This window comes from Chaetodon trifascialis, chromosome 4 (genome assembly GCF_039877785.1).
Source record: "Chaetodon trifascialis isolate fChaTrf1 chromosome 4, fChaTrf1.hap1, whole genome shotgun sequence".
In the NCBI taxonomy this organism is placed as follows: Eukaryota; Metazoa; Chordata; class Actinopteri; order Chaetodontiformes; family Chaetodontidae; genus Chaetodon; species Chaetodon trifascialis.
The window spans coordinates 13,775,052-13,800,517 of NC_092059.1; the positions used below are offsets into that span (position 1 = coordinate 13,775,052).

The 25,466-nt window shown below is 43.1% G+C and overlaps 1 protein-coding gene across 11 annotated transcripts in view; it reads right to left on the bottom strand.

The window, feature by feature from the left end:
• Positions 1 to 25,466, bottom strand: part of adgrl2a (adhesion G protein-coupled receptor L2a) — a 96,870-nt gene that overhangs the window by 14,998 nt on the left and 56,406 nt on the right. For 5 of the 11 annotated variants that reach the window (XM_070960369.1, XM_070960367.1, XM_070960368.1 and 2 more), the window contains 13 exons: positions 22,800 to 22,814; positions 20,882 to 21,682; positions 9,955 to 10,251; positions 9,065 to 9,168; positions 7,921 to 8,106; positions 7,299 to 7,337; positions 5,081 to 5,264; positions 4,216 to 4,338; positions 3,591 to 3,796; positions 2,772 to 2,942; positions 1,996 to 2,205; positions 993 to 1,213; positions 263 to 329 (listed from right to left, as the gene is read on the bottom strand). In XM_070960369.1, the coding sequence (XP_070816470.1) occupies positions 263 to 329; positions 993 to 1,213; positions 1,996 to 2,205; positions 2,772 to 2,942; positions 3,591 to 3,796; positions 4,216 to 4,338; positions 5,081 to 5,264; positions 7,299 to 7,337; positions 7,921 to 8,106; positions 9,065 to 9,168; positions 9,955 to 10,251; positions 20,882 to 21,682; positions 22,800 to 22,814 (2,624 nt within the window). Of the gene's footprint in view, positions 1 to 262; positions 330 to 992; positions 1,214 to 1,995; positions 2,206 to 2,771; positions 2,943 to 3,590; positions 3,797 to 4,215; positions 4,339 to 5,080; positions 5,265 to 7,298; positions 7,338 to 7,920; positions 8,107 to 9,064; positions 9,169 to 9,954; positions 10,252 to 20,881; positions 21,686 to 22,799; positions 22,815 to 25,466 lie in introns of all 11 variants that reach the window. The other 6 variants (XM_070960366.1, XM_070960363.1, XM_070960362.1 and 3 more) reach the window with 2 other exon arrangements.

Sequence of the window (25,466 nt, forward strand, 5' to 3'; positions counted from 1 at the left end):
GTAAATGTGAGGTTAAAGTACACTATCAAATCCTGATCCTTGTCAGGTGGTGAGAGGCAGGGAGAATCGTCAGATGCCTCGAAATCTGTCCGTGGCGCAAAATTAACCTGTCATCACCGAGGAGACTGCGGAGCAAAAATCCGGCTGACTTTCCCTTCAGTTCAACCATCGCACTTCCTTTATCTCCCTCCTTCATCTCAGCCTCTCAGTACCTTCCTCACTCTGACAGTCTCAGTATTCAAAGAAAAATAAAACAGCTTACCATGATGATAAAGGTGACAGGTCCTATAAAACTCCATATGAAATGATTGTCCACACTTAGCCAGCACCTATGACAAGAAACACACTCTTCAGCTCGGAGGCAGCAGACGTTACAAAAACAGTATCAATCTTCATATTCCTCCAGCCAAATATTAATGGAAAGACATCAATTTTTGGTTACTTGGGCTGGTGACTTTGTGTAATTTCCAGTCAATATTTAACTTGGAGTGCGATCAAATGCTCCTTTCACAGGCTGAACATTAATACACATGCACAGAACAGAGAGAAGACCCCTCGCAGCCCCTCTTGATAGCTGGGTCTTAGCTGTGATATAGCCATTAATCTATGTAAAAGGCTTTTTCTTCACAGTGCTCTTCTCTTTAAGAGAGCATTTACAAACAAGAGGTCACAGGAGGGTCTTTAAGCAGAAAGGCTTTAATGTAGCTGCGCACCCCCCGGGCCCCCCACCCCCCGAAACCACAGTGTTGAGCCTGTCAGCCACTTTCAAATGACATGAAAAATTGAACAGCTCCTTTCGCCATCCCTGGCAAAAGGAGCTCAAATGTTTTTGCCGTAGTCTCCAGAGAGGCACATAAGGCGCTGGCAGAAATGATGAGTAGATTTCTTTTCAAAAGCTGCCACAGACAGACACAGCAGGTAAGCCCACACAGTGTAGCATCCAGCGTGTCTGCTCTGCATTTCCAAGGGCTTGTTCAGAAAGCTGCACTTACGCTTTGTCGGTCCCATAGCTGCTGTAGTCGATAGCTGCGGAGACACCGACCACGATGGCAGGGAAGAGGTAACCAGACACGTAGTAGTACTTTTTCCTTGAGTATTCGCTCTCAAAGACTTCCACGAGCATGAGGTACAGCTGGACCCCCTCAAGACACATCCAGGAGAAGGAGGCCAGGAAGAAGAAGTGGAGGATCCCAGCGATGATGGCACATCCGATCTAAGATTCACACAAGCAAAGAACACTCAAGGAGAAGCAAGAATAAACAATATGATCACAGCGTTAATAAAAAGAGAGCCTTCTAGATTAACCTGAGGTACAAAAATGATTTAAGCATGACAAGAGGTATCTCCATAGCACTTTCTTTATTGAAAATTGTATATCATACAGCCCATCTTTTATTAAAATCCACTGAAAAGATGACATTCACCACTGCTGCCCCACCCATTCAGTGGAACACATATCAGTGAAACTGCTGGAAAGGGGTAATGAATATTCATTCACCACATGGGCTCTGACTATGCACAGGTTTAACTTTCCATCAGCACGATAGAAATTTAAATGGCATTCCGATTGTAAGGTTAGAGTCAGTAGATTTAATCATCTCGCTCAGCATTTGAGCCTTTGATTCCCAGCTGTATGTGGAAAAAAATGTTTTTGTGCTGCTAGAGATTGGAGGGAAAATGTAGGGTGAAAGAATGTAAAAAAAAAAAAAAAAACGGTATGGATGCAGGCTCTGCCATGGCAACTGTGGCTGTGAGTGAAAGAGGAAAAAAGAGCCGTCAAGTGGAAGACACGGCTCCTTAGTAATCTATATTAATGGTGCTGTCCCACTCATGTCATGTCAGGGACAAGCAGAGAAGGTTAGAAACAAACAATGCTCTAAGTCTCATCCATTTTACTCTGAAAGGGTCTTTTGTTTTGTTTTGGGGGTGAGCGGAGATAAAGTGAGCAGGAATGAATCAAAACCAAATCAATGGGGTTCAATCGTTCCGGCTTACCCTGGGTTCCGTCATATCGATGCCGATTAGGAATATTAACTCTGCGATGAAGAGATTGATGCACAAGTTTTTGTGGATGGTGTTGCGATCGCTCTGCAGGCCCCGGAAGAAGCAGAAGGTGAAGATGCTGATGCTGAGGCAGACGAGGGACACCACGATCCCGACCCGAGTGATGACAGTCAGGAGCAGGTCGTGCACTATGCCTTTATCCTGGAAGGAACAAAAGACGAGCGGCGAATTACAAAATGCTTTAAAGGTGGCATGCTTTTCCTTCAGCTCTGTGAGGAATGTTTGATTATTCAGTGTTTCTGTGAGGGCCACAAAATGATTAAATGGACAAAAACACTTTCTCTTACATAGAATTATGTTTTTTTTTTTTTTAAAATTTAGTCTGACTTTTCCTCTCATCTATGTTCTTGTGAAGTACTGGATACTTTCACCTCTTCGGGCCTCTTAATTAATTTATTAATTTCGAACAAATTGAGCCACAGAACATTAATTTAAGTCTTTACATTTTTGTCATTTTTAGGAAACGGCTCTAGTTTGCTCAGGTGCAGAACTGAAGTGTGTCAAAGAGAAGAGTTTTACAGAATGAAATAGCTGATGGAGAAACTTCTCTCTAAACCTCACTGTGATGGCTATAATCATCATTTAAACCCAGAAACAGGAAGGTTTGAGGTTTTGGGTTTGCTTACGATGGAAAAGAAATCCTAAATGCTACAGGCGAGTTTGAAAGAGCGCTCAGTTGGATGCATAAAAAAATGGAGGGGGCGTACTATTTCACGGTGGGCCATGAGGATGGCAAAGTTGGTGAGATGGTTGCAGGAGCAGGTGGTGTGTGTTTTATTGGAGTCCAGGAGTTTGCAGCCTTGGGTGGACCAGTAGCCCATCATACTCCTCTCAGAGTAATTCCAGAAGGAGCAATTGGAGTTGAAGTAGCGCTCCATCTGCAGATAACAAGAGATATGGTTAAGTGTCCAAATAATTGACTGCCTGAAATTGAAGTACATGTAGAACAGAGGCCATTTACCCCCTACTCATACAAAGTATTTTTCTGCACTGATATGGATGAGGATTTTTCACTTCACAGCTCTTATGAAGCAATTCATATGTTGCATCTCATTTGGAACATGCTTGCCAAATCAACCGAAGCATAGTCGGGTATATGAGGCCTTAATAACAGAGAGGCATAATTGTTTGACAGCATGTCTTTGGAATTGCACAATTTCTCTGATAAAGAATGGAGGCACGCACGGCCCTCTGGGAACTCTAGTGACAACTTTAAAAGACGAAAGATAATTGGTGCTCCAGTAATTTCATCCTAGATTGTACGGCTAATCTAGGAGTTAATTTCCCCCACTATAAAAGAAAATGGGTATCATTTATATCCCAATGTTGATTAAAGAATTAGTTTTCATTAAGAATTCACTTAGGTTCTAAAGACTCCTTTAATTTGATGTTCAATGACTTAAATAAACTGGCGAGTGACCTAGCCAGACATTTACAATTCAAATAGCAGATCTCTGTCTACTCTGGATGTTCCCTCCTGGTGTTTTTAATATGACCTCTCCATTCACTCCAGCAGGGAGACTCACATCAGTGTGCTTCAGGGTAAAAATCACCGGGTCATTAATGAATACACGGCTGGACTCTTTGTTGATTGAGGCAGCGATGATGTCAGAGTTGACAGCCACCGACACGTTGCGGCCGTAAGCCTCGTTGGCCATCTTGATGGTGGCGTTTTCTGCGCTGAGGAACTGGCTCAGGTTTTTGTAGAGGACGAAAACCAGCTTGGCAACTCCTGGAGAGCGAAAGATGGAGACAGACAGTCGGGAGATGGGGGAAAAAAATAAAAAAAATAATCAAGCTCTCAGAAGAATTCAGAAAACGTTCGGAGAAAAAAAAGCTGTGGTGACAAAATACGCAGAGAAAGACTCCAGTTTTTTTTCAGTGTAGTTCAATTTAAAATATTCAACAAAGGAGCTGCAAGAATAAGAGAAGTGGCCTCTCGTTTTTCAGCCAAAGTCACAGAGCTTGAGGTTTTTGAGATAAACTCCTTTGTTGGGCTCTGACACTAATACACAGAGAGCCTTTGCTTTTTGACTGGGAGCAAAAGTCAAACACGCACACTTAGATTTCCCAGTTCCTCACACGCTGAATAAGCACTCCATTGCTCTTGGAGTTCACAGAACCATCTTGACCACGTTTCTCGTAGCTTACCATTGCGACTGTTGAGCTTGACGGTGTTGGCCGACAGCTGGATTGAGATACCGTCCTTGCTGGATTGCGGAAATTTAAAGTCCTGGACCTGGCCGTCCGTGCTCAGTACATACACATCCAGGACTGCCATATGCAGAAAAGGCAGAAGGACGGGTTAGAGAGGAAAGATGAAAGGACAAGAGAATGAGATGCTGGTCATTTCAGACTGTTTGACTTAGATGTCAGGGCATTAAAAGGAAGCAGAGGAGCAGACTGACTCCACAGCTTTGTTCCTGACATTTCGACACAAACTGAAATGTTGGCACAGACCAAAGGACGCATCAACGACTCGACCACTAAATCTTTGTGGCAGGGAGCTGCACAATAAAACCGTCAATCACAAAGTGATCATTTCAGCCCAGTGAGACTCTTACTAATATGAATAAAACAACAGAGCAGACGAAGGAGAGGCCTTCCTTATACGGTCTAACAGCAGAAGAAAATGAGTGGAAGAGGCTGAGGATAAACAATGCACTTTTTCTGACTCCACAGCAGGCTAATGTTCACATTAATGTATAGAGTTACAAGGTCTAGACGCACACATTTATAAACTAAGCGTGCGCAATCAGAGAATCCAGTCTATTTAATTGTTCGATATTCATCACTTTGTCAGTAAGCGACTCGTTAAACCTAATATGCGTCGTTTTTTCTGTTCCCCCGAGGTTTAAACGCTTATTATGAAAACAAAGTCCTTTTTTATGTGGCGGCCTTGTTTTCCTATCACAAGAGTTACTCTCCCAATGAATTGAAAGTAATCAAATTAACTGAGCTCGCATCAATCCACAACGCTTGTCATTTGCTTACCACAAACTCTTGTTTTACTTACTTATGTTGTCTGCAGGAACTTTGACAATGGCGGGTTCCATGAGGTTGTCAGCAAGGACAAAGGCCCCTTCCTCCAGGGTATCTAGTAACATGGTGGCTGCGTGCGTCTGCTCCGTGCTGTTCATGTCCTGCCAGGACTTCAAGGCCTCCGGTCGGAGAAGGTTATCTACTGTGTCCACGATGGCCTGTGTCGAACCAGACAAACAGACAAAAAATGAGCGCGCAACACAAAAACGTGCACACTTGAGCAACTCTGAAAAACGACTTTGTTTTCAGGCATAAAACGGTGACATGCAGACACTGAAATGAAATGGATCAAATGCTGTGCTGAAGCATCACATCTGTGAGGATTACAATGAGCGCGGGGAGAAAAAAAAGGGGCTAAAAGGAAATTCATATTTGATGGTATATATGACAAGATCAATTCATACAGGCATTTAGTGAATAACAAAGACATCATTTTTGCAATCATATTGATCATGAAGGACAAACTGCAGAGGGAGGGAAGAACAGGAGCGTTATTGAGGATGGTGCAGATTCAGTTTCTCTTTCAAGGACGTTGCATCAGGGCAGACACTGAGGGTCACAGTGTATTGAGCCTATCAGGTCTGTCCAATAGCAGGATATTAAGAGATGGCCTGATCAAAGTACCAAAAGCTGTCCTCAATTAAAATTCTCTAATTGCAAAGATCAGCGTGTGTCCGGCTTGTAGAAACTTTCTTTTTCTTCAACTTTTGACCTGCAGTCAACTTGAAATCAAGTGCAAATACTTAACTGTGCAAAAAGGCATTAAGTCACGCTGCAAAAAGCACTGAAAAATGGGCAAAGCAAATGTGTGCAAAAAAAAAAAAAATTTTAAAAATGTTAAGTTGTTTAAATGAACTGTTTCCTTCACAAAAATATTTTCCATCCGCACACTTTCTGCCACCTGAACAGCTCCGGGCAGACAGCGGATAAATTGGGCGTAGGAGCTAGACGACGCTGGGTTTTCTTCAGGAAATAATCAAATCAATGTGTCTAATCAGGTAATCAATGCCGGTGACGGCTGGTGGAGAGGGCGGGGGGCTGCTGGAGTGATGTTGCATGAACTATGGCAGATGTCAGATACTGCTGACTCAAAGCTCCACATCCTCTTATGCTGTCATTAGTCAAATGAATGCTGTCATTTACGTTGATGCAACTTCTATAACACTGTCGCTACCTTTGGCTTCAAATCTCAATGTTGTGACATTAAAAAAAGAAAATGATGATGTCACATTTTTGGGGAGTTGTGTGACTACATACATGTATTTTTTTCCCTTTCCTTCCTTTCTTTTTACGAGCTCACGGCCGTTGACTGGCTAATTAGCTCGATCCATTTTAATACCCTCCCGGAGGAGAGATCTGGATTGAGGGGGGTGACTTTGGTGGCAAGTGGAGGACACTGATCTCCCTAATGGTTGAGGGATATATATGGCCAAAATACTTTGAGGTATGAACCCAACTGGATAGCATTCGAGGAAAAAGAGGGGAAAAAAACGGTTTGACCTGGCTAACCCTATTAACCACAAAGAGCTGAATATTCGTACCTTTAATTTATGAACTAAATGACTTCTATGACCTAAAACCTATGTCTTTGTGAAACAAGAAGCACAAATTTTATTTAACATGCGGTGAAAGGTCAGGTGAGGGTCCGCAGAAACATAAAAGGTTTGAATAAATCACAAGTGAACTGTGTTTGATGTGATATTCAGCAGCGTTTTACATCGAAGGGATCTCTGATATAAAAGCAAAAATTGCAACAAAGCGCTAAATCCTTCAGCAAATGAATAATGAGGAGTGTAAGAACAGGATGTTTGTTTGAGTCGTGGTGTTACGCATCCAGACGTGCAATCTTGAGTAAACGCTTAGAAAACACACAATAGGGAAAAACAGAATGAAAAACAAAATCTCTGCCAAAGCATAGAGGGGGAGAAAAAAAAAACACAGAGACACATCCATGTAAAGACGCCACCTCGGTAATTGAAGATGACTTCTCTTTGAGTTAGAAAAAGCACTTTGGGTGCAATTGTGTCTGTGTGTAAGGCAATTACTCAAAAAAGCAGGAAGCACAGGGAGGAGGGAGTACACGACAGTGCAGAGGGTACATGCTGTTGAACGTGGCCGGGGCGTATACAGTAGCACAGGGGAAGAGGAGGGGATGGCTGCAAGCAGAGTGGGCAGAAGCTTTGCTCCAGTACCTTCATGTATGCCCTGCATGTCCTTTCTCGCTTTTGAAGCTTTTTTATTAGAAAAGAAAAAGAACAGATAAAAAATAGAGACATAATTTGCACAAGTTCATGAGCTTTGTAGGAGCCTTTACTGAGACAAACTAACTACTGAATGACTGATACAGCTACTCCCCATCGCCTGCAGCACTGTCTCAGGCAACGCTGCCCCGTTTACCTGGATGTCGAAGAGTAAAGGCTTTCACTCACATATTACGACACGCTGTATTTTCCTCTCAAAGCCCCCTGACACATCATAGAAATACCACATTACGGCCAATACCACAAATCCTGCCATGAACACAGATCTCTGCTAGATGTCGGAGTCTGAAAGAACATAACTGCTCTCTTTGTTTTGTCTTTGTCACAGCTTCCCTCAACTTGAAAAGAATGAATGCATGTGACAAACAATAACAACCACTGCACATATTACTGCATTATTCTGGGGAGCTCTGTATTCCTTTACGCATTTGTCATTCATCGTGTCGGTGCGGTGCGGCACGAGAGAGTTGGTGAGAAAAATGGCTTCAGTATTTACCTTAATGTAGTACATTCAGTGACACGAGGGAGGCATTTTTCTGCCGAATGCGGTTACCTTGTTGAAGCTGCGTCCTGCAGAATCCTTCTCGCTGGGTCTGAGCTCCTGCAGCTGAGCATCCAGGATGTCCACCAGCTGCTCCATCAGGCGCACCGAGGAGCTGACGTCCCCGGCAAAGATGGGGCCTTTGGTGTGCTTGGCTAACTCGTTGGCCAAGTTTGCTGCATTTTCCCCGCTGCGGATCTGCGAGGGGGGTGGCAGTGAATAATGTTCACATGAATGCAAGAAGACAGGGTTGGAGAGTTCTTTACAGCTCGGCTTCTGACATCAAATCACACATGAGTGAGTCCTTGAAATGCCAGTTGTGAAACGGAGGTTTAATGTTTTCTTCACGGAGGAGAAGTTGCCATGGTGGCAGTTTTTTACTGTGTGGTAAGTTACGGTGGGTTTTATAGTCCAGCCTTCCTGTGATCCTTCTATCTTAGCTTCCCACACCATTTGTTTTTACTGTTTTCATTTTTTAGTTTGTTTTATTACTTTGTTTTATTGCTTTTATTGACGGTGCTATTGTTCATCTTATTGTTTTTATGATTAACACTTTAATGGTTCCTGTTGTTTGCTGTTTTTACTCAGTAAAGCACCTTGTAAACCTTGTTTTGGAAAGGTACTATATAAATAAAGTATTACTATTATTATTATTATTATTATTATTAAAAACAGGTACAATGAGAGCTGCGTTGCTTTATCCGCTTTTACATCTCTGGGACACATTTCTGGCACAGAGGTGAAAGAAAATATTATTTCATCTAAAAAGGCGTTTAACTCTGAGGCAAAGGTAATATATACATACTATTAAACCAAATCTCGGCCTGTCAAATATCTGTCTGGACTTTATGCTAAACCTCTTTTTTGTTGTAGTGTGTCTATGTCATAATTTTCCTTAACATATAAAGCTTCACAGTCTTTACTTTTTGAGTTGTTTTTGGAAAACACTCATTTCCAGACCTCTTTTATAGCTGACAAATGCAGCTTTCAAGCCAACCTGACCCAGCCTCGCTGCCATCTCTGGGACTGAGATGACGTTACATCAGTATAGAAATCATTTGAAAGGCTGTATTTCCATTATTTTGTCTACCCCCCTATGTTTTGAAGAAGCACATTCCGCTTAGAGGGAAAACAGTGAGGCAGAGCACATACAAACCTTTTGGGCTACTTGGTTGACCCAGTGGGAGGTACAGTTGCTGAGATCAGGGCCCTTCGGGTGCCAGGCCCCAGTGGAAAGGACACATAAATAAGAGGCTGTGCCTGACAGGGAAAACAAAAACAGAATAGTCATGTTCAATTAAGTCAAATCAAATCTGTTTTCCCATGAAGTCCTTTACAGGGCAACAAAGGACAAGGATGCAGATAATAAGAGGAACCTGCTCACAAACAAGAAATTTACAAACATGCAAATTTAGATCTTTTATACAAATATGAAGGCAAAGATGTCTGCTGGTGTGCACGCACTGAAATGTCAGCCCTGAAGGATATTTTGTTTTCTCACTATGCCAATCAGGTAAGACTGAATGCTGTCAAAGGACAAATGAAACTGCCACTGTAGGATACAGTAAACTCCAAACATCTTAAACTCACCAATTCTGTCTCTGCAACATTATTTTCTGAAAATATTTTTAACAGCTTGCTCCTGTTTTTGCTACAAAGTGGGAGCATTTTTTTCCCAGTCCTAATTAGCCCCGTGGCTGATGAACTCTGAGCGCTAACGCGATTTCACACACAATCAAATGAGGGATGCACGTCTCCACACAAGCTGCAGGAGACACAGCTGAGCCGGCTCCTCTGCGACACAGCCGTTACAGATTGCTAAATCATGTTTCGACCTGCAGTGACACAACCAAAACTTAACGCCTTTATAAACTGTCTTCGCCGATTCCCTGAACACATACTTCACATACTACAATCGGTGCTCTGTCCTTGTGTGCGCGAGTATCAGACGAATCTAACAAACTCAGGGATGCTCTCTTGGGACGCCTCAGGTCATATTGAAAGCAGCAAGTGCGCGGCCCTGAGGTGAGTGGTAGCCCTGTTTACCTCGTGTTCCCTTGGGGCAAGGTCGCTCCACGAGCATGCCCCTCTGGGTCTGAGGCCACGTTATGTCTCTTTTCTCGGTGGCCTCGCAGAAGCGCTCAGGTAAAGGGAAGGACTCGAGGGGCGGTGGGGAAGTAGTCTGCGGAATCACAGGAGGCGGCTTGGGTGCTCCCCTGCTGCCCTCCTTGAGCCCTGTTGTGGTGGTAGTGTTGGCCACACCCCAGTGCACAGTGGTTGTTGTGGTAGTGGTTGTAGTTCTCTGAGGCTGAGGCGACGTGGTGACTTCTGACAGTGGCGGAGCTGTGAAGAGACAGAGGATACAGAGGTGTTATGTTTCTGCAGAGCACTGTTTGTGATGGTATGCAGCACAGAGGGAAAAACATTAGCTCTTCCATGATTTATGGATCCGCACTGGGACACATATTTATCTTTATGAAAACAGGAATGAATGCAGTCTGTGGATAAAAATTTAAAAATAGAAGTTTGCAATATGGGGCTGTGGAAATAAAATTGATTTTAACTTGACTAGCTTGACCTGCAGTTGCAGTGTGAGGTCAGCTCATTAGTGTAGCAAACCTGGGGCGCATAATATAGACTATATCAAGTATTTTGCTAAACATACTTTGGCAGGTATTCAAACACTGGCCGTCTGGCGGGCAGATGCCCTCATGTACCACTAAACCTTCACAGTTGCCCCTCTGTAAAGAAGACTCCTAACTTTTTTTCTCAACATGTTCAACGCTGTAATGCTTATACATCCAAGTATCCTGTTGTGTAAATTGCCGCTAAGTGCTTTGTGCAACAAGCGTATTTGCCTTCCCATTGACTATGGTTCATCCAAGGCACTCAGTCTGCAGCGAACAAGACAATAATTACAGTAACATCCTCCTGCCTGGCAATCATTCGTGCCTGGGAGATTTTGTGGCATGGCTGATTAAATTTCACTAGAGCAACACAGAACCTGTATGCGTCACTATGGTGCCTGAGCATTCATTTTACAGTTGTTTCTTGCTACAACTCATACTCTGATAAAGCAGGTGTGCAGTAACTCATGCAATGCCCCAGGCAAAAACAATATGTTTCAGTCCCGGGAAAGGAAAAAATAGTGGGCTCCTTACATTTAACATGAGCCACTAAGGAAAAACTACGAAGACATTTTTCATGTGATACACCAGAGAAGTGTGAGCAGCACTGTAATTACATTTCATAGAAGTCGAACATGAGGGAGTTTCATAGATGAAATGTTGATAAACACTAACTATTTCATATAAATCTGCTCCACATCTCCAAGTACAAAAAGAAAGCTTGACCCCCCCTTAAAAAAAGTATTTGTTGGTTGAATTTACAAGGATAAGCTTTATCAATGAAAAGAGCTCTGATTGGAATGCAATGTGCACAGTGAATCTAATCGTATTTGAGTACTTTGATTTCCTCCATTAGGCTGCCTGTAGAGCATGCAGAGAATGTGAAGAGGTGCTGTTACACTGCTTGAGCCGAGCACAGACGTTCTCAGTGGTACAACCGGTACTGAAAACATCGCAGAGACAGAGAGTTAAAAAGAGGAGGGAGTCAGAGGCAGAACAAGGGGGAACTCGAGAGAGAGAGAGAGAGAGGGAGGGGGAGACGGTGGAAAGTGGAGGCACACGTGGAGGACGATGACAGGAAAATTCAGAAACAATGGGGCCAAGTTGGAGAATGAGAAGACAGTTTCTGTCTTCCGGTAGATTGGGGGAGAGGCAGCCAGGCCCCAGGCAGCAACACCTCCGTATCTATTGCCTCCATTGGATAATGGGTCCGGCTGATAGCAGCAAACCCCCCCACCAACACGCACACACACCACTGCTACTATCACCATAGGCCCCACGGTGTGGATGAGAGGCTTCAGCGCAGTTGAGCTGAAGGGAAATCGCCTTTGAGGTTGGCTGCTACCTGTGGCGAATTAGGCTCTATTGACCAGAGGAGATGACTCTGTGTGCTCCCTCCTGGTGATGGGGGTATAGAACTCCATGCACACGAACACACGCGCACACACAAGCGGGCGACATGAAGGTGTACACAGCTGACTGGCTGTTTTGACACTGAGCTGAAGGCAGATTTGGCTGGCTGGCTTCACCTCAGCCTCCTCTTCTCTCGTCCCTCCACCCCCACCTGTATCCTTTTACTCAACACAGTGAAATTCTCGGCTGCACGGCCTGTCACAGCGGTTGAGAGACAACCTGTGCTTAGTGTCCTTTCAGCACTAGCATTTAACTGGCTGGGAGAAATGCCCGTCTCTATTCTGCACCAATACCCTTTTATTGCTATAACCATTGTTTTTTTCAGGACTCACAGAGGTGAAAGCAATAGTCTCACACACACACACCAAAAATATGCTTTTTACCTTAATGTATGGTTAAGTTTACGCTCGGCAGCATGAAGCGTCGCAGTTCCGTCTCAGGAAAATCAATGTGTTTGACCGCATAGTTTGTAAATGATTATCATTGTTTCTTTTTAAACATCTGGGTCAGGGTTGCTTGGCAAATGTCCAGAAGATTCCCAATAAACTGTGGGGCCCTTTATAGGTTCCTCTCTTCCAAATTATGAAAGATGATAATGATAAGATCCAGCCCCGCATGGGTGGGGAGTTTAGAATCCAGACAGAAATAAAATGAAAATGAATCCCTGTTCGGCACCATGATTTAAGATAAAGGGCTCCCAACCCCAGCCAATAAATCACAGAGACATCCGTCGTAATCCAAGCACATTCCTTCTGCATGTCTACTAACAACTGTATCTTGTTTACACACCTCACTCAAGAGGGCCGCTTGTCATGACTCGCTGGGATGTTGAGCTCCATGCTCCAGTTACAACATGTACAAATAAATCACTTTGAAGTTTTTTTTTTCCTTTCGTTTCTTCAGTGCTACCTGCTATCAGTGTTGAAACTGTGGGGGTAATTAATGTTAGAAGTGGTTAATACCAACTAATGGGCTCGGCTTTCCTGAAGCGTTCCATTGGAGAGAGATTGCCGCAAAGCAAACTGGATGGCTTCAGCTTTTGGAAAAGGGCGTGGGGTGGATTCACTGAGCCGGTGTCTGTGCTGCATGAGACATAAAAGCTCAGCTGGAATTGCTAAAAAAAAAGGTTGTTCTCAGTGCGCACCACCATAGAATACAGCTGTACATTAAAGAGCTTAATTAACAAGAAATATTATGAAAAGGACACAAGCAAAAGGGCTAAAATAATCCTGTTGGGGGGGTCTCATTTCATGTTTATGATACAAACTAATCCTCTTTTGCGAGTGAAAAAGATGCTAATGTGGATGCCATCTTCCCACAGAGACTCGTGCATAAACAATGGCGCCTCTCTGACCGCTGCTGTTCCTGTGTACATAGCGTGTCAGCCCATAATCCTGCCAGCAACACAATAATCTTATTACCTTTATGCCGTAGCTCAGTTTAATTTGAGCCAGTGAAAGCTGAGAGGAATTAACCCATAGGTATTAAAATGGACACTCTGCTCAGGCAGTCACTTCTTCACAGAGATGTCTAAGTGGATAAGTTTATAAGCAGTCACTGTGAGGGATGGGTATTGATCTGTTGGTAGTGCTGCAGCAGTCTTTTCTATAGCTTTTGTGATTCATAACGTGGACCAAACATTTTCTGCTTTCTGCTGTGACACCGCTGAATACCTTCCCTGTGCAATACTCCTTTGATTATGACAAAAGCAGCAAATCCCATGTTTGGGCTATATAGCGAAACCAGGACAGGATCCTTGATTATTATGTCTCTGCTGCACTCAGCCCAAGGGGAACCTTCAATTAGCTGTCATAGAGTGTGAGTGCATGGAGCGATATTCTCCAAAGTACCGCCGATAGTCGGGACTGACGTATTCATAACCTCTTTGTGTGATTTGACGCCCACGCATTGTTGCACTTATATGTATCTCAGTGGTCCTGTTATAGTTCTGGGACTGAAGGCAGACAATGGGACAGGAATCCAGGAGAGGAGGACGGCTTGTCACATAAGCACTCAGGAACACACGCACGCACGCACGCACGCACGCACGCACAAGGAGACAAGATGAGACTTTAGCAGGACTCAGTAGTCATGCCGGGGTGACAAATGAAAACCGACAGCGTGTGTGTCTTTTATATTATGCTTAATGGCTTCACTTTCAGTAGGCACCGCATGGTTGTTCATCAGGGTAATGTTTCATACACATTACCAGGTGCTGTTTATCTTGCGAGGGAGGTGGGCAAAAAATGGTGAGGGAACACACATTTAGCATTAGTTTCAGCTAATTTGCCACATAAAAAGTTAAAAAGAATTATCAGATCTCACTCGTCCCCCTCTTCTATCCTCTGCTCCGTCATGGAACAATCTCGTGATGGTGTTTTAGCGGGAGACTGAGCTGAAGTAAAAGAACCGTGTGTTTTGCACATGATGAAAGGTGGCTCCTGGGTGGTAAACACCTCCTAATGGAAGAGGAACAGCAAAAGTTAACAAGTCAGTGGAACCTCAAACAAAGTCTGTTTCTGCCATCAGAAGGGGCCCCACACTCAGTCTTTGAGAGGGGGCCAAGAGGATCTAGTGGATGGAAAATACACGAGTAAACCATCAGCTTTCAAGTCATTCGGCACAGAGTGCAGGTTAATTGAAATAAGGCGTTGAACTATGAAAAAATAATGTGTAAATTGCTTTTCCTGCTAATGCAGCTGCTGAAATATCTCCGCTTCAAACATGCATTTCAGTCAGCCCTCTCTAGATGCACCCTTTCCTGCAAGTTCATATGGAAATGGAGCTGTTCTTGAGTATGAAATAGTGTGATGATTTATAACACGTTTGTGATGCATTTTGATATCTACCAATAATAACAATAATACACAAAGGAAATTGGATTACACGTCTTTCACTCTGTGCTGCATTTGTAGCTGTGGAGGGGAACACGGCGTGTGATTGCTTGTGTATCAGCAGTAAATATGAAGAAAGCTGAGTGAAAATTCGTATAATTTCCCATGAGTCATGTCCTTGTGAGGGTGTGTACAGTATACGTCCATGTCTTAGGGAACAAAACCTAATAGTTGGATTATGTTATTTACTGCTGTCTCCAATATTTCTGTTTCCCACAACACAAATGCATTGATTCATACGGACACAGGCAGGCAGAGTGCACTCCCACACTCGCACACATACACGCTTAGAAACGCGTGTACACACTCATATGCACCCTCACACACAGAATGACACCAAAGTATAGAGAACAGACACAGCAGCTGCCAGACTACAGTTTTTTTCCCCCTCCTTGCAGCTTTCTCTGTACTGTACGTGCCTCAAATTTCAAGCGTTAACTCAAAGTGTGCCGAGCAGACTGATATTTAATGCCGTGCACACAGGAGGGTGTCTGTTTCAGAGGTGTTCGTACACACACACATATACAGATACACTTCCAAACAGATGCACATACATAAGCATGCAAGCACGCGAACCAGATTAGAGGAACACAGACACACATCGACACAATAATCAGGCCTGTGTGAAATAAATCTCCTCAAAGGCGTGTGTCAGGGAGTGATGGGGGACCATTGTGATGTCTGAGTAATAATTCTTTTAATACGCCTTGTTTCACAGTCAGGCTGTAATCAAACAAGAGACTGTGGATCCCCTTGGCTATAGGGCTCAGTGTAACCATAATCACACCCCCCGTCCTCACTCTCTTTTATGTAAAACAACTCTTCGTGACATTTTAAATCATAACCCCGGGTTTGCTGTTGCCCACATACTTGCTCGCTGACAGTGAAGATCACTTGGCCGCACTGTGTGCAGCGGCAGTGGTGACTAGCAGCTTGGGAACATGAGAAAACATTCTCTCGAGGTGTGTTTTGGGCATGAGGGGTGAAATGTTCTACCTTGTCTGGAAACAACTGGCCCTCGTGTGTTATGATGTTCGGTGCAGGAGGAACCGCAGAGATCAAGATCCGATTTCAGAGGAAACAGGTGACCTCCTGGTCTCGTGTCCTGAGCAGACGCTGCTGCCACCAGACACTGGCTGCTTAGGTATTATCCCACGATGTAAAACCAGAGACATTGTGAACAAGACTGTAAATCCCCACCGTGGGATTTCCCCCCTTTTATTGCCCAAGTTAAATTCACCCTATATCGTAACCAAGAATGAGACCTGAGGGTCACGGTGTAGACAGAATAATGTCACAGTATATCATAAAACGCTGGTTAAAAAAGCTACATGGGAGGAATAAAGAATGGAAGGTGGCATATAGGGAAATCCTGCAGTCCAGCGCTGAAGAATGAGGCCTTTAGCTAAAGATACACTCCACAGTCGTGCCCGAGCATCTCAGAAATTCTTCCCAGCTCGCCCGGCTCAAAACATTATGAGTAAGCTGGGCAAAATTCTGGGATTTAGGGACACCTTTGAGCGCTATAATAAAATAAAGGACTTGTTGAATTAACCCATCACTGCGACCCACACACTGGTTTAAGGTTGTAGGTCACTTTGGGGGATTTCTACACACACTCCTGGCGGTTTTCAGCAGATTGCTGTGCACAGTGAGGTGTTTGATTTGAGCTGGTTCTGGCTTGTGTAGTCAGTCAACATCAGCGTGATCCTGACAACAACCAACAGGAGTTCAGGTCGACAGGAAAGAGCACGAGAGAGAGCCACAGAGATGTTGCAGCAAGAACAACATTTTTCACTCGGTAGTTTACATCAGTGGCAGCACACAGCTGCACTTTGCAAAAAGCCAATCAGAGGCAAAATAGGTTTCATGGAAAATCTTTCGGTGGAATAATGTCACTTAAATGTAAACACGATTATAAACTAAATGACAAAACTGGGTGGTGCGTGATGTGCATGATGGCCGTCTTTGTCCTGTTTTTGTGCGTGCACAGTTTCCCAGAAGGCACAGCAACGGATTTACTTAAATCCTGTCATTTAGTGTGCACAGCCCTCATTGGGCATGATTTGAACAGTCTGACCAAAGCTTTAGTCTGACTTCAGAATGTGTGTGGATATACGTGCAGACGCGCACGTACAGAAATGCAAATACCCAAATATGTAGGGCACAGCTCATGGATGATCATGGAGGAGGAGGACTAAGAAGAACACTGGCAGCACAGACAGAAGGAGGGTAAAAGAAAAATCAAAAAAGACAGAGAGAGGGGCGAGCGAAAAGAGAAAGACAGACAGAAACAACAAGACTGAATCCAGTAGAGATGGAGGAGATGAAATGAAAGAGAGAGACAATAAAATGGAAGCAGACAGAGAGAGAAACAGCGAGAATATGACAGGACGATGGAAAAACAAAAACAAAAAGGGTGAATTTCCACATCAATATCGTCTCCTTTCACAGAAACAAATTGGCCGTTTTTAACACATCCTGATCCCTGCTCCTGCACCTCTGGTGAGCATGTAGGAGGCAGACATCTCTGCCATTTTACCAGAGCGCCTCAGATGGCCGATGCTGCAGTTTAAAGTATCTATATCTCTCTCTGCTTTCCCTGCTTTCTCTCTAAATGTTGCCACGCACAAGTTGACCTCTATGTAAGCACTGCAGAAGACAGGAATGAATCATAGTGGTGCTTATTAGAGAGCTGTATATTCATCAGACTATAAGAGGTAGGCTCTCTGGGGTGACTGCTAATGCATGTGACTCACACACATCTGTAACAGCTGAGGATTTTTGCATTGTAAAGCACTTTCATAACACACAAACTACAGGGCATTGTTGTGACCACATGCAGAGTTTTGTAGCTAATTGGCAAGTCGCGTCAGTGAGCCATACCTTATAATTTCAAACAAATTGGGTCATTGCCTTCCTTATGATCCCCACTTGCAAATGTATAATTTGAGGATGCAGCAAAGATTGAAACTGCATGCAAATGTATTGACATTTGAACAATTAAAGAGGAGGTCTTGATTTGTGTGGGTGTTAACTGCAGCTCCGGGGGCTTTTATATGGAAGTTATTCAGAATCTAATTTTGCAACAAGGGATAAATAAAAGGTTTCCGAGGCTCACCTGTGTCCCATTGAGGCAGTGAATACAGTCTGTTTGTGCATACTTGTGGTAAAAAATAGCTTTTGATATGCTTACTGAGTGGTTTGAGGCCACATATTGGAGCTTGGCATGAATAAAAGGTCCATAGAAATGGGTGCATAATGAGTTTTCTATGGGAATACCTCATTTAAATCAATTTAATCATCTCACTTACAAGATGCGACAAAGGAATATGTCTTTTTATGAGCTCCTATATGCAAGAAGGAAGACAGGCATGAAGCCATGGTTAAATGAGTGGATTATGGCGCTGTTGGTCAAAGCCAAGAGACGGACTTACTGACCCATTTAATGTCCACTTCCAGTGGAGCTGCTTGTTGGATGTGACCCCATCCACTCCCCCATAATCCTACAAGAGATGATCTTGCCTCGACACGAGCAGTGTTATTGGACTTGACAAGAACCCAACTGTCTGCCACACAGCGTCTGAACATCACTTGTGATGATGATGTGATTGCATTCCATGACAGAGCGAATCATGTGACAGAGTTGTTTGTGCACTTAAAATACATGAAAAAAAATGAGGCAGGATGTGCAGTGTACAGAGACAAACGCATACAGTATCAATCTCACGCCTCCGCAATTATATCGTTGACTCATCCTCATGTACATGCTTTGAAAATCTCTGGAAGAAAAATCTGTGGTTGAATTAAAAACCTGCAGATCTTTTTTTTTCCCTTTTGAAGTTTGACTTTAAAAATGTCCACCAATTAACACATCTAGCATCTACATTAATAATCAGCCGTGCTCTGTTGTATAAACAATGCTTTCTGCATGTGTCGAGCTTTTACATGTGCTTGATTTGAGCAAAGCTGACGCAGTGTTTTGATTTTTACGTTTTCCTCCTTTTATTTTTGAGCATTACTCAAAACGCGTACCTTCAACTTTTAACACCACGAGGCACTCTGATCGCTTATTTCAGTGCCTCGTGAAGCAGGCGTCGGAACGGGCATCAAGATATCACAGAGAGGGCAACCAGTGACAGCCAGAAAAAGTGCCATCATTTATGTGTCAACATCAGCCATGTGGGAGGACAAGTTTATTGACATCTTGATGATCATCCTGGACCATTCTCCCTTGCACTCATCGACTGCAACTCAACATACATTAGTCAGCAGCAGGGCCAGGCTCATGTCTCATTTGTCGGGAAGAGAGGACCGGGTCCTCGTTGACATTAAAATAAAGATGTGTGAATACAGAAGCCCTGAGGAGCGAATACCATACGTCAGGTAGTGTTTGTTTCTAAATGTGATCTTGAGGAAAGGAAGTGGGTTCCTTTGGGTGCTTGGGGAGGTCTGACTGTGTGAATAAACACTTGTAAAGTGTGTTTCTCTCACACACACGCGCACAACACAAATAACCGTAATGCACTCTTATTTCAGGATCCTTTTAAAGCCTCCGATTTCTCTATCAGTGTCCGTTCAGAAAATGAATAAATCAATTGAGCGTGCAGCCTGTATATACACAGCTTTTTTCCAAGAATCCATAACAGCTAAGCTGAAAATAAAGGCTGTTGAGGAAGCTGTTGCTTTACTGCCAAATAATCACTTTACTGTACATAAACATGTAATGGCATGTAAAGCCACGCTCTGAAATATTCTTATTAGATAGCAGAAAAGGTCATTATGACCACTTTTCCAGCCGCTGTGTGCGATGCAAGGCACAGCTTCGAATCAGCTCGTCTAAATTCTCTAAAGGGAGGAAACACCTTCTGACTGGAGCATATTCTTCAGTTGTTAATGTTTAATTAAAGAAATCCCTGAGTATCTGTCTCACTGGCTGTGCAGAAACTTCAAGCATGCTCTTCAGAGTTAGAAAAAAGAAAACATTTTTCATCTCGTTCCCTATGATAGTGGTCGTATTCCACTCAGTGCCCCCTCCGCATATAAATTTTGCTTTGCAACCTGGACTACGTTCCTTGTCGTGGTAAAGCTTGCCTTGGCTTGGCTGGATTGAAGCCATTTCCACTGGCCCAACCCAATTTAGCAGCCCTAGGCCATGTCCTATCAATACGAAAGCGGACGAGCAAATGCATTAATAAATATTGAGCTCTCGGATAATCTGACTAAAAGTTGCTCGACCTCTGTGACTCATCAGCGACTGCGTAAAGCATTACGTGGACTTAGGAATCTGGGTGTGGAGGGGGATTAGGATAATTACTGTTATTATATTCTCATTGTAAGGATGATCGCAGGTCTAGTCTAGCCTCCCTCAGCTCTTGACAGCTAAATTAAAAACATACACTGCTGATGTGACCCTGGCTGATTGATCCCTCTCCCTTGTGTTTACCATCCATTTCTCTCTTAGGCAGAAACTTGAATCCTTAAGTCCACCTACAGAGTGTGAAGTTTTTTTTTTTTTTTTTTTTTTAATGGCCAATGGAGATTTAGAGTTTCAGCATCACTTGGGGAATGATCTAACCTTGCCCCAGGCCAGACTTTGCACCTGTCCAGGCATGTATGTTTCCAGAAGTGAGAATATATCTCTCTGTCCCTGTCTCTCTTTAAAAAAAAGGGGATATGCTAGCAGGGGTCCCTCGAGTCTTAGCACCAGGGACTCAGGGAACGCCCGGATGGTAAACCTCCCCAAATCCCCTAGATACTGATCCCTTATGATATGGTAACTGGCTTCGAGGTGTTGTTTACGACAGAGCCCCACTCACTTCACCCCCGAGATGCTTTCCTACACTCCAAAGCTTCCGTAACATATCTAGCACATATTAGATTCTAAATTAAAAATCAGTCAGCTGTGACACTTAATACATAGATGGGGACTACAGGAATATGAAAGTGCACTTGACAGCAACTGAAATCTCGATTTCAGCACTGCAATTTAACAATATTGCCTGTAAAAGAATTGATTGGGGGGGACTGGGCTCTTACCATGTGCTGGATCAGGTGGGCCAAACTCCAGATTGTATCTCAGGATGTAAAAATTATTCCACACATAGAGCTGGTTATCTCGCGGATTGTAATCCACAGCTGCAATGTACTGGTACTGGTTGGGAAAGTGGATATCAACGTATTCCCCACGGTTCTGCTTGGTATTGTAAATATAATCAATCAGGCTCTTGCTGACCTCACTCTCATTGTCTTCATAGGTGGAGCGGACCACATAGAGTACTCCACAAACCATGAAGGCATTAGAGGCGGAGCGCTTATCATATGCCGTGTCCCAGGTAGCCTCAAAACGTAGCGTGTAGGGGTTCAACTGGCTGATAACCATCATGCCATTGTTCTGCTCTGTGGCGTAGATCACCCACAGCCCATTCTCATCTACTGCCAGGTCAATGTCTGTTTTACCACCCCACTTGTAGGGCGACGTATCGTGGTAGTTGGCATTGTTGATGATCGCCTCGCCGCTTTTGATTCGAGTCCGCAGGTCAAACTTCACAATGTTGCGGGTACGCTCCTTGTTGAAAAACACGGCCCCGTCGTAGACCACAAATCCAGTCCCATCCACCCGGTGGGGCAGCTTGTAGGTGATGGTTTGCCGGGCATTTTGGAAGTCGTCCAGGGAGGAGTACTCAATGAGAGTGTCTGTCCTATAGGGAGTCCAAGGCATGAAGTAGATTTTGTCGCCGGCTTGCAGTGGGTCTTTGCACCAGGCACCAGCTTGTTGCTCCGCTTCAAATAGAAAGGAAGGATCACCGACAGCTTTCAGAGTCCCAGGACAAAGAAAAACTAGTAATGGAAGAAGAGTAGAATAAGAGACAGACACAGGTTAACATGTGAAAGACAAAACCATACAAAACAATCAGTCAAATCCATATAATCTCTAATGTCTTCATTTTGTTTTACAGGTTGTCCGCGAAGAGTGGGGACAGACACACATTACAGAGTGGCCGAAACACAACTAACATCTATAGCCAATATTCACAAGCAGTATAAGGATTTTGGTTTTGTGCATAGAAAGAAAAAAAGGAATAGGAAAGTTATTAAGCATAATGTTTAAATATATTAAGTAGTCTGAAACAAAAGGAAGCTTGGCCTCATAGACATTTACTGTTGGGAGTAGAACACAAATGAGGGGAAATAGAACAGAAACCAAACTTAACAAAACAATTGGTCCTGTAAACAAAAAAAATGCAGCCAACTAAAGTCACTTGGCAACAGACGGGAAAGGTTATGACAGAGCAGGAGTCAGCAGAGTCTGCAGAATGTTTGTGTGCACACTGGTGTGTCTCAGAAACACCACCATTTCTACGGTGTATACCTGAGAGGCCTGTCATTACGAAGTGGTGCAAATGTCACAACCATTAAGATTTAAAAAACTTTCATTATGGGTCTCTGGAGGTGTTTTGGTTGTTGCTCTGAGGCATTGGAGGCATAAGAATCAACAACGAAAAGAGCAGCAAGTGGTCAGGTGAGAATAATGGGGAGAAGAGTGAGAAGGGGGGGCAGGGGGGGCTCTGAGAGAAAAGGGACAGTAGAAATCAATAGCTTGAAATAAGGGCCAAGAAACACTGTTACCATGGCATGCTATGGAAAAGGGTTTGGAAGCCAGGCAATATGAGATTCTGCTGAGTAGCAAAAGCACCCAGGGAGAATGAGAAGAGGAAGCCCCTATGGACTACAGCCAACATGCCCCCATTTACATCTTCTGGCTGCTTGTGTGCTGTCTTTTTTATGTCCAGCCTCGCTTCCCTTGTTGCACTACACTGGCCGCTAAATTACAGTAGGGGGGTTCTGAAGATAACGTCTGTGATGCATTCGTTGGGGCCACCATGGGAAAATAGGTACTTTACAGCCAGATGCCACAAAACAAGGAGCTAGGGTTTGGATCGTGTCTGTTATTTACCTTTTTGCTCCACTTCTATTTTAAGCGTTGGAAGAGAGAATGAAAGGGGTGCAAGGGGAAAAAAAAGAGATTAATATGAATTAACTGTCATCGCTACGATTACATATGCAGAAACACGTTATGAGACATGGACAAAGATGGGTAGACCTATTTATAGAAAGCAGGAAAGTTGTCAGAGAGGTGGCACACAGCCGCATGGTCCTGTCTTAGAAAAAGGGTTTCATTAGAACACCGAGAACGATCTGATCAGGTTTGTGATCATGACCAATCATAACAGCTGGTTTATAGCAGAGTGGAGGATGGATTTTATATTTGACAGACTGCCAACTGCCTGTGAGTACATGCTCTCACTCGTGGCCTCGCTTCTGATTCAGATGTAAAAGAAATCTTTGATTTTGGCTGAAAACTGAGGAGAGCAAATCTGAGAGAGTGATCTCCTGTTACAACTCTCATTCCAAAAAAGTTGGACTGTGTGAAAACTGGATGTGATCAGTTGTGAATCAATTGATGTAAACTCATTTGAAAACTGCAACGTCAATATATTTAATGTTTGACCTCATCAACTTCATTAATTTTTGGAAATAGCTGCTTATTCTGAATTTGATGCAGCAACGCATTATAAAGAAGTTGGGACAGGAACAACTAAAGACGGGGAAAGTTGTGGAATGCTCCAAAAACACTTGTTTGGATCATTCCACAGGTAAACAGGTTCATAGGTATCAGGTGATAGTATCATGATTTAATATGAAAGGGGCATCCTGGAAAGGCTCAGTCACTCACAAGCACGGATGGAGAGAGGTTCACCACTTTGTGAACACATGATTGTATAAAGGATGTTTTACTACATGGACTCAGGAACACTTTGTAAAACTGTTGTCAGTTTGTTTTCAAATGACTGAATTAAATTTTAATTTATGTTCAACACAGTGTCCTAACTTTTCTAAAATCAGAGTTGTAGTTACAAATATTGTGCACATAATTCTAGATTAATAAAAACATTTTATGAGACTCAAAGCCATCTCTGTGGATACTACAGTAAAGCGACATTTATTGTGTCATTTTATTTATGTTAATTAGAATTTCACTCCACATGACTCTGGTTTTGGTGAAAAGCCAAAACCAAGCTGCTTTCAAACTATGGTCTGTGTTAATCCACCCACCACCATAAACCAAGCCCAAATCCACAGAAAAGAAAAAAATGTCTTCTTTTTAATAAATAAAGTTAAATATAGAGTATTGTATACTTCTTTGCTATATACTTAAAATAGATATTTGAATACAAGAAATATGACGTTTTGTCATTTAGGACCTGTAACTCCAGACTAATACCAACAAAAGCCCCTGCGTGCCACTCTGATCTTACTTTACCACTTTAAAACTGAAGCCACGAATAAAGAAAAAAAATAATAATTGTGGCCTTTTCAAGAAAGCAGGTAATCAGTGTAAATCACTGGAGCACAATACATTAATATAGCTTATGTTCACTCACTGATGAAATGTACTTAATTCCACAGTAAAGCACTGCACTTAATTTGCTAAGTTATTTTGTGCTTTCCAATACAAGTCGGCTATAAATTGGCCAACATGGGCACATTCAAACAAGGCACTCTGAAGGTAACGGTGCTAAGACGCATTACGCAGGCCATTAATCTGAGATGTCAATGACGGACTTAAAGGACACATCACAAGACTTAAAGCGCAGAAAGGAACCCGCTTATTTCTAATTACAACAAGACTGAAAATCATTTATGACTTGTTTACAAAGATTCTTCAGAGAAGTCTAAAGCCGAGGTCAGACTAGAAGACGGATCAAGTCATGTCTTTCCGAACTGGGACGTTTCAGCTGAGACTGCTCACTGTTCAATCAGCAAGTTGTGGACAAAATGTGAGGGGACAAAGACGGGAACCGTAGAAAAATGTATTCAGTCATTCAAAGATTCTTCCTCTTACTCTGTGTACAGAAAAATATCGTTAAACAAACAATTCTTATTTCACGGCACTGAAGCAACAGTTTATATTATAGAAACGCGGTTTATCTTGCTTTGCTGTTGTGACACTTAAAAAGTAATATCTATCAGTGCGGACTGATCCAGCACATTGCTATTTGATGTCATCTGAAAGTTGTTCTTTCATCAATACAGTAATTGTTTACTAGTGGAGATGTTAATCTCCTGACTACAGACTGCTTGCGTCAGTTCTTTCGCCCTTGATCAACACTTCTATTGGTTTTTGGCTTCGGTCTCAGATGGATTCATAATACAAAGGCTCAATCACAGAGGGCCTCTGAGAATCAGCGTTGAAATACTAATTGTACACATTTTGGGCCAGTTTGCACCATGGAATAATGTGAGCAATCATAAATTAGGTTCCCCTTGAATCCTGCACCCCTCCAGCTCCAATTAGTGCAGGTTCATATTAGAATTTGAATTTGTCTTAATTGTTGAGTCTGACCTGGACCTCAGTGGCAGAAAAAAAAAAAAGACAAAAGAAAAAGTAGAAACAAGAGATTTATATGGATCCATAAACGAATGCACGCCAGGCTGGAGAAAAAATTTAAATGTGTTGCAGCTAACTAAGAGATCAAACACGGATGGGAGGCAAACAAATTACAAATTACACAAACAGTCGAGCACTCAGAGGCCGCCTCAGCCGCATACAACAGAGGAG